The sequence below is a fragment of the Ictalurus punctatus genome, chromosome 9 (genome assembly GCF_001660625.3).
Source record: "Ictalurus punctatus breed USDA103 chromosome 9, Coco_2.0, whole genome shotgun sequence".
NCBI classification, from domain to species: domain Eukaryota; kingdom Metazoa; phylum Chordata; class Actinopteri; order Siluriformes; family Ictaluridae; genus Ictalurus; species Ictalurus punctatus.
The window spans coordinates 92,501-102,565 of NC_030424.2; the positions used below are offsets into that span (position 1 = coordinate 92,501).

A 10,065-nucleotide genomic window follows, 5' to 3' on the forward strand; every position below is an offset into this window, starting at 1 on the left:
TTTAGTTTGGAGCTGTAAAGCACTTTCGTACTCACAACTTATGAAATCAACAGCTAGGCTACTACTTTTTCTTACATCTCAAAAATAACATTTTTTTCCATGTCCCAAAATAAAAATGCGGTGAAATTGTATAGCTGGTTCCGTTCATTGTCCAGACCCAGGTCTGATGCTCCACTAGCTGATCTTTTGGGGTGGGGGCGAGCACAGACACCTCACTGTGGCATCAGATGCCTCACGTTGTATTTGGACGTGTCATTATATTGAGTCATGGGTTTATCTGCAATCCCACATGTACCCACACCAACTTTTCCGTTCACACTCTCCGGAGAGGCGAATATACTGCGTTTTACCTGAGAAGAAAAAAAAAAAAAAAAACAGAAAGAGGGTGGACAGAGAATCATAGAAAAGAAGTGTAACATGGAAGATTACTGATCTGTTAAACTGGACACTTTAAGCCTCTGTTACTTACTTGCCCCTTCTTGTTCTTTGAATAAGCTTTATTGTTGAACTGCTGCCATTTGGATTTCTGGTCCTCTCTCTCTTGTTCCAGCTCTTTCATCCTCTGCACTTTCTTCTGTGCCTTTTTCTTCTTGTATTCCCTTTGCTCTGCCTGCAGCTCCTTCCTGAAAGGGGAGCACAATCAGGCATCCCATTACTGACATGACAATAACGCAGATATGCGGCCACACAAACCAAACCGTATGCACATTTAGATCTCTAATATGGGAAAACCAGATGCGACGGTGACAAGAAAAAAAACTGACACGACATGACGAAGAAACTTTGAGAGGAACCAGATTTTTTTTTTATTGTTAAACACTGATTTAAAAAAATATAACAATGTGCCAAAGACTCAGCAACAGCATCATACTGAGCAAAACACACTGTGAAATTGTCTTTATACTGACCACTGACGCACACTCACTTGGACTTGGGTTTGCTTCCTTCCTCTTTGCTGCTCTTGGCCTGCTCAGCTGCTTTGAGCGTGTGCAGAGGCACCACCTCGGCATTGCCATAGCCGGTGAAGGTGATGGCAGCCGTGCCGTTCTCGCTGTCGATCTCCTCTATCTCTGCCTCATACTGCCTGCAAAGCACAAAGCACTGTAAGCAGATGAGTACAGGCATATGAAACTACACACTCACAACAATACAAAACACACAGTCTCAACATGGTGTAAACTAAGTGCAGACGCACCAAATGCACCATTCTGTGAAACAAGCAAGGAAAGTAATAGATACTCACAGTCTTTTATTCAGCCTGCTGCTTGTCAAAAAGTATGAATGCAAATGTGCAAATCTGTCTGTGTGCATGCGAGATACTCACTGTCCATCGTTGCTCCACACAGTCATGCAACGATCTCCTACTTTCCAGCTGTGTTTCGGTGGCGCAGCATCTGAACTATTGGTACTAGCGACGCCCTCTGCTGGCTGAGATGTTAGCAAGTCTTTTGTCAACTCGATCACCTCCTAAAGATGAAACGATAAAAATAAATAAGTCAAAGAAAGAACATCTTTACCATATAATTACAATACTATCCTGGTTGATCTCTTCATAGATGACCCCACCCCATCCGTAGGGAACAAGGGCTCACTGAATGGTTTGACTGTTGACTTTGCACCAAGACAAAACCCTTGTACATGCAAATGTGCTGCTGCCATGTCCTTCTGTTAACAGATCTCAATACAACTGGACACCTATTGAAGCTGTTTTGGGGCCCAACACCTACTAGGATGTTGCTGGAATTCCTGCCTGCAGTGAACATATTTTGCGTTAAACTATACATTAGCTACCATGTTTTAGTCTAATTACTTGTTCGTTGCAGCACAATGAAGCTATTTAATATTACTTAATTTTTTTATATAACTATTTCATGACTTGTCCACACTTGAGTGGTGCGGTATCTCAGACTATCCTCATGGAATTCATCCCCTTATCAACACAAGAAACTGTCTAAAACAGTTCACAAAGTCAGATGGCATTAGACCTCCAACAACTAATTGATAATAATCGATTATGAAATCGTCATCACCGAATCTCATTATTAGTTGGTCTGCGTGCGGCACGTGTACTCATTGCGTTACTTCTGTTCAGAAAACACGCATCGAAAAAACGGCAGAGAGTACAGACCAAAGTTGTGTCCCAAATGACACACTACGCACTATACCGTCTAGTGTATGAATTTTACAAGGGTAGAGGCAGAACTGTCAAGTGACCGCGGAAAAAAAGTGTGACCCAAATCCTCTAAGGCAGTGGTTCTCAACCAGGGGGGCAGAGATCAGAAAGGGGGCGCGAAATGTTTTCAATAAGAAAAAAATAAATAAATAAATAAAAAATACAGACAGGGCATCACTTGGGTGTATTTTATTGCTTTTCAAATGAAATGTGTGTAAATGGAAAACCCACGATCCCTCTACCTCTGCATTTTCTTTTTGCTAGGGAGTGGCGGAGCTTAGCTGCCCTCTATCTAGCTGTCAGTGCAAACCAGGGTTGCCAACATAGCGACTCTTCAGACCTCTTTAATGACTTTTCTTTTAAACAGACTTTTTTTTTTTTTAATTATGAAAGGTAATTAAAAAAGTACAAAAACACAAGAGCAAAAAAAATATATATATTTATCTATCAAAAACAGATCAGGTGCACAGATAGATATAGATTTTATATAGAAAAGATAATTATACCTGGTCTCCTCCAATAGGGGGGGGGGGGGGGGGGGGGGGGGGGGGGGGGGGGGGGGGGCATGCCACATGATAGGGAAGGCTTGAGGGGGTTTTAGTTACAAAAGGTTGAGAACCTCTGCTCTAAGGCATGTGAGCATTTTATATTAAATGCTAGGAAGAAGATGGTAACCTGCAAACTTTACAGCAGAAAATTTTTCTGTGCGGCACAGATGCACAACAGTGATGCATGAACACAAACTTATGTTTATATACAAAATGCTCCACTGTGTGCAAGAGGATGGGGAAATTGGTGCGAGGTGCTTAAAAGGTTTAGTTTAAGTCAAGATTATTGTCATTATATGCTGTATTTGCATGCTTGCAGTGTAAATTCCGTTGTTTATTATAACGGGAGCAATCTGTAAGTGATCTATTAGCAATGAGGCCGCGTTGTTCCTCGCTCGTGATGTAGACACAGTGATAAACAGTGGGTAGCACAAGCAAGATCTGTAATGTCAAATAGCGTTCAAAACAGTGTTACTACAAACTTTAATACACTGAAAAATACACTATAAAAGCATCACAAATATACACATACACACACACACACATACATATATATATATATATATATATATATATATATATATATATATATATATATATATATATATATATATATATATATATATATAAAAATTGGTTTCACGCTGCCCTTTGAATGTCCATGTAATAAAAATATTAGATGCTACGAGTGAACCTTCTACCATCATTTACACATCTGAATGGCCATGTAATACGAAGCAATGTGACAACATGAAATAAAAAAATGACCTTATTATGGTCATGGGCGTTGTTTTGCTCAGGACAGCTGTCATTTGCTGCTACTGTCAAGCAACTGTTTGACACCAAACACAACAGCGCTTCACCTTTGCGCGTTCACTGAGAGTAGGCTAATGGTTGAGAGGCAGGAATGTGGCCAGTATTTGCAGTAAGCCTTTTATAAATCGACCAATCGGTGTGCGAGAAGCCAGGAATTACAGAGAGGGGTTAAAGCAATGCAAACATGCGCACAAATGACACAGTATTAGACCATAAGCACATTGTTATGAAACTAAAGCCAAATCCCGGACATTTTCTCAAATTTAGGACGCTTTTTTAAGGTCCGAAAAAGAAGAAAGGTCCTCTTTATGTATGTGTATAAAAAGAGAGATAAATTGGACAAACATTTGTGTTAATGTAAAGTTTTAATTTGAAGTTTATACTTGTGGCACTCAGTCTATGGATTTTAAATATATGAAAAAATCTGTTTTAAGTCAAGTCAGTATTTACTCCTTGATCTCAGTTCTTTTTTCTAACCAGTTACCTATAACATCTATCCTTTTTGATTCCCTCATGCTGAATGCACACTAAATGATTTTAGCCCAGATTTCCCTTTCATGCTAGTCTTGGAGGATCTGCAACAACCCCCTGAAACAGTCTTTACCCCAGTGGAAAACTTTTACAAAGCACTCACACTGGCGACTCTTTCTGTAAATGTTAAATAAACCTTGCCTTAGTGAAAGCGTCACCATATCAACCATTTTATGTCTGTGGTTTGTTTATCATCAGCCTGAGATTATGTGGATCATCTGTCATACAAATCCCTGTGACTTGTTACTATGGAAATGATAATGTATTAGAACGGGCACATTGATATAAACCTGTGATTTGACTTGCATCCGGCATTACTGTCCAAGTAGTGGTATAGTATTTAGTGTCAGGATTTAGTGTCTTTAAGTTGGATTGTTTCACTCTGGTTGTCACTAATCTGAAGTAATTATCTATTTGGACTACAGTGACTGTGATATTACTATTTGTATGAACCACTCAGACACGGACACTGTTATGAGTCTCACCTGCAGATCTTTCTGCAACTTGAGCAGATCTTCATTATCTGGGTCTGTAGAAAGCGCTGCTTCCACCTGCTGGAGCTGAGCTCTGTAGCTGCTCAGTTGCTTCACCAACTCGTCTGACATCTGAAAAACACAAGCAGTGTTAAAGTAGGGCCACTCGTCAATGCACATAGATGACAGCGCACACAGTTGCTGCGGCTCACGGCTCTCCTTTCCAGTGCTCTCTTTTGTCGTTTTTGTATTATTTCTTTATTACTTGTTTGAGCATTATCGGTTCCACGAACATCCGTTATACAAGTCAGAACCTTATGGATATTGGGGACCAACACCGCATACCTATTTCGAGAATGTTTCATCACACGCACAACATCCCAGACGACATAGCGAGATTGCCGGGCTCTCGGTGGATTGTTGTCGGGTTCTGGAAGGCGGCGCAGACGGAGGAGGGAGAGGAAGCAAAAGCGGGGATGCAGGTCCGGTATTATGCCAAGGCTAAGAAAACAACCACACAAGCCACCTGTACCGAGCCTGTTTCTCTCCCTGCCTCACGTGTGCCTGGATAAAGGACTTTCTCACCAACCGGTCCCAGACAGTGAGACTCGGACCCCACCTCTCCTCCACTCGCACGTTGAGCACAGGTTCTCCACAGGGCTGTGTGTTGAGCCCCCTCCTGTACTGTCTCTACACATACGACTGTAGACCAGTCTACAACAATAATCTTATCAAGTTTGCTGACGACACCACAGTGGTCGGACTTATCTCAAAAGGAGAGGAGGCAGCCTACAGAGAGGAAGTCCTAAACTTGGCAGCCTGGTGTTCAAAGAACAATCTGACTCTAAACACCAAGAAAACCAAGGAACTTATTGTAGACTTCAGAAAACACAACACTGACTGGCCCCCCTCTTCATTAATGGTAAGTGTGTGGAGAAGGTCCACACCGTCCGGTTTCTTGGCGTCCTTATCTCTGCAAACATCTCCTGGACGGACAACATCACAGCGGTTATCAAGAAGGCTCAAACGCGACTACACTTCCTGAGGGTTCTCAGGAAGTACAATCTGGACTCCAATCTGCTGCTGATCTTCTACCGCTCGTCTGTCGAGAGCCTGCTGACATACTGTATCACGGTGTGGTACGGTAGCTACACCGCAGCAGACAGGGAGAGGCTTCAGAGAGTAGTAAGAGCAGCACAGAAGATCATTGGCTGCCCTCTCCCCTCCCTGATGGATCAGCAGAGGAAAAACCATCATTAAGGACAGTTCTCACCCTGGCTTTGATCTGTTCAATCTGTTGCCCTCAGGGAGACGTTACAGGTGCATCAAAACAAGGACTAGTAGATTTAAGAATAGTTTCTTCCCGAAAGCTATTACCATTATAAACAAATACATGTACTGAGTCCACAGCATATGTATATAGTGTCTCAAAACTGTGCATTTCATAGCACCTCCCCCATCCACCCCAATATCTATCTTGCATATCTTGTATACCATGTTTATTCATCTTGTTTATTTATCTGTGTATTTATCTGTTTATTCTTCTTGTGTATTGAATGTACATGTTTGCACGGAACAAAAAGGAGTGGCTCTTAATTTCATTGTACATATGTATAGTGACAATAAAAGGCATTCATTCATTCATTCACATGACACGTAGACACTGTACATTTCACATTGGAAACGAGACACTTAAGACCTCTGAAGCAAAGCGCCATGTTAATAATGACTATGTCGAAGAACAAATTGGTAAAAACACATCTCTAATGCAATAGTATTGTGACAATCAAATATCTGACATTGGCATCATGGACAGTTAAAATTTCTTCATTCATTCATTCTTCCACTTAGGAGGCTGCCTGTGTTTGCATGCTCTGACAAAGACGATCCCATTTGGAAAACGGTAAGAGCGCACTCTCCTACAGCCTTCTGGAACAAATTTTTACGTATTTTGAGTCAATATCAGTACGTTTACATGGATAAGAATAATCCAATATTAACCCAATTAAGACAATACTCTAAGAAACTAGCATGTAAACAGCAATTTTTTTATTACCTTAATCTGACTAAAGTCATTCTCGATGTAAACACAAATGGAATTAAGACGTGTGGAGTACTCCTGCTTTAGTCGCATTATCGATGCACATTATAGACATGTACACACCTTAATCACACTATTAACGTCATGTTGGAGTTTACACCGCATTTTGCGACAGGACACGTACACACACGGCAATGCTCAACCATTTGACGGCAAACAAGAGAGCACGGCTGTGTCCAAAACTGCATACTTCCCTGCTATATAGTAGGCGAGATACACGTATTTCGGCTACTATATAGTAGGTAAGTAACTAGTTTAGGACGCGGGCCCTGGCTTCAAGCAGTCGTCTATTTGCACGTACAGCACGACAAATAATTAACTGCACTTGAAGCTTTAGTGAAAATAAAAATTAACACTGTATACAGTACCATAACGAATTCTGGAGGGAACGTCGGACGTCGTGTGGCGTGGGGACATAATGACATGCCGTTAATCGCTTTATGTTCTATAACGGGAACATGAAAGGAATATTCTAAAAGTAACTCATGTAAATACCTTAAACAGAATATTGTTTTATTCAGAATAAGGTCAGTAATTAGACTACCGCTATCTATGTAAAAGTAGCCTATGACTCAGCTTTCTTGTGATTTCAATATGATCTGTGGATTCATTCACCTTGGTTTTACAGTACGGTTTTCAAACACTATGTAAATAAATGAGACTTTACATGACGACCATCTCAGGGTGGTCTCAAGGTGTACGAGTGCTATACGAATTGAAACTGCAGGTTCACCAGACTTGCCACCAGTTTCCCAACAACCAATCATCGATCACCAGTTTTTGTCCCACTCACACACTTCTTTGTCCTTTTATTACGAGTAATAAAAGGGAGTTATTCCATACATACCCATTTCCTATCTGTCTACTTGCTATATAATACAAGTATACATATATAGAAAATACATATATAATACTTCATTAGAATCTGTGGCTCAGATTGGTAGAAATTCATTTCGGCAAAACACACATTTCATTTATATAAAACATATCAGCTAAAATATTCCTTTGTGAAAAAGAATTGTCAAAGTTGGCCACATATCAACTGGAGGCTACTAGCTCAAATCCTGAATTGCCATCTTATGGATTCAAAAATGTATCTTAACAGCAAACTGGTCCCTTGCGTCATCCGGCGACTTGTAGCGACTTTCCCCTTAAAAGAGTTAGCGACACTGCGGTTTAATAACATTTCTATTGACAATACCGTGCGACCGCTAGAGATTTTTCTTTATTCACAACCAGCATACGCTACTGAACTGATTATTAATACGTACAGAATGATTTATTTGATTAATTTACTTGTGAACCATTTTGAGAAATAACCAGTACGCCCCAAAGACAGGCCTCTAAGCCGGGGATTAACACGTTTCCTGAAGAAATAACTCACTACAGTATACGTTACATTGCGAATTTGTTAAATATATGTTTTAGTCGTTAACTAAACTTATTTAAGGACAGTAGCTTATTAGGTCAGTTTGTTTAAGAGCAGATACTGCAGCTATCAGGAAGAAATGCTAACGCGCTGCAGCATCTCAGGCCCAGGAGCCGCGGACTGTCTAACTGACGGATTTTACCCATTTAACTACATCAGCAGTGCTCTTACCTCTCTATGTGCACCAAAACACCACTCTTTAAAATCTATTACAGCGCTAATGTTGCTTTGAATCGCCCATGTACACTTGGAATCTAGCGAAAACGAACGGTTTCGTTGTGTCCTTTCTCCTGGCCGACGACAACACAACGCGCAACCGGAAGTGACGTTTTTCGCATTGTAGCACTGCTCTCGCGATATAAGCAGTTCAGAGTAAACGCTAAGTAGCGCGTCGCAGTTCACAAACTAAAATGGCGACGAAAATACGCTGTTTTCATGATTACTAGGGGGAATTAATACGAGGGGATTGCGGTAACATTTGTGTCCCACTGATTTTACATTTATTAACATGCATGTTTTAACATAGCCTACATAAAACAGTAATAAAACACATGGTTCAAAGAATACATGCAGGGAATGTATGCACATTGTCCTATTACAAAATCCAAATAAAATATTTGTGTGTGTGTGTATATATATATATATATATATATATATATATATATATATATATATATATATATAAAAATAATCTTAGTGTACCCCACAGTCTCTCTTCTCATCTCCAACCTTGTTGATAATCATTTTGCATGTCAAATATAATAAAACATTTAAAATTTAATTTTTTGTATGGTCAAATTGTGGTCATATTCCTTTGCATGATTAACTTCTTTTAAATTATAGTAATAATAATAATAATAATAATAATAATAATAATACATTTATGTCTTTGCTTGTATCTTTCTCATTTGTAAGTCGCTTTGGATAAAAGCGTCTGCTAAGTGAATAAATGTAAATGTAAGTCATATCCCACAATATAGTTGCAACCCAGTTAAAGGAAGACTAAAAACCAGCCAATCATGTCACAAGACAACCATGAAGTTTCATCAAAAGACCCTTTCTAGCAGCATATGGCCAAGACAAAAGTATGTTCCCTCAACTGTTTGCCATAATAAAATATCGTCAGCATTGCTTGGCCTCATCCAGCTTGATATTTCAACTATGTTACTAAGATTAGAGCTACAAAGAATATTACATGTAAAAAAATTTGTCAGGATTTTGAAAGCAAAGCATGGTTGCAAAGTTAGCATCTTTAATGAATAATGGCTATTAGCCTGCATATTCACCCCTATTACTAGTAACCCTATAACAAACAAGTTGAATTTTGAAGTTTATTGATGCCTCAGTGGTACTCTAATGATTTAATGCCATATATAAACAGCTCTCAGGGGGGGGGGACACAAACATTATTGTGTCTGTCCGAGCCCACTACAACCAAACTGCCTTGAAATATAACCAATAAAATATATTTTTAATTATTCTTGCTTAAATGTGTTAATAGATTTAGCATCTCATTCTTGAATGGTCAATCTTTGCTTAGTCTAGACTAGAATGTAATCCATCTTGGTAATGTTTGTTTAGTTACACCTGCTATTTCATTTCAAATGCACCTTATGTGTTATGAACATGTTCGTGGAAAAACCTTCAATAAATTTGTCGTCATCTTGGGCAGTTCAAAATTATGAACTTAAGGAGCCTGAAAAAAAAGAGCCAGATCACCTCTAAAGTAAGAAATAAAGCCCTTCAAACTCTTCATAACCTGTTAATTAAACAATTACATTAAATATTACTTATTTAATTTTTGGCAATTCTTCAATTGCTCTGCCAACTTGTAGTCACAGCACAGCTTTCATGACTAGAGCTGCACCCATTTAATTTCACTTGTGGTTTCATGGCATTGTGGTTACATACATACCAACAACACATTTCTGCTGAATCATTATTCTCATTCCATTATTTATGGAAATGATTGCGTTTCAGTATGTCACCACTGC

The 10,065-nt window shown here is 39.4% G+C and overlaps 1 protein-coding gene across 1 annotated transcript in view; it reads right to left on the bottom strand.

The window, feature by feature from the left end:
• smndc1 (survival motor neuron domain containing 1) overlaps nucleotides 1-8,407 on the bottom strand; it is an 8,979-nt gene extending 572 nt beyond the window's left edge. The window contains exons 1-6 of the mRNA XM_017475840.3: nucleotides 8,243-8,407; nucleotides 4,554-4,673; nucleotides 1,325-1,467; nucleotides 926-1,084; nucleotides 470-623; nucleotides 1-350 (exon numbers count right to left, since the gene is read on the bottom strand). The exon at nucleotides 1-350 is cut by the window's left edge and continues 572 nt beyond it. Of these exons, the coding sequence (XP_017331329.1) occupies nucleotides 213-350; nucleotides 470-623; nucleotides 926-1,084; nucleotides 1,325-1,467; nucleotides 4,554-4,673 (714 nt within the window). The 5' untranslated portion in view covers nucleotides 8,243-8,407 and the 3' untranslated portion in view covers nucleotides 1-212. The remainder of the gene's footprint in view (nucleotides 351-469; nucleotides 624-925; nucleotides 1,085-1,324; nucleotides 1,468-4,553; nucleotides 4,674-8,242) is intronic.
• Between the last annotated feature and the right edge of the window lie 1,658 nt (nucleotides 8,408-10,065).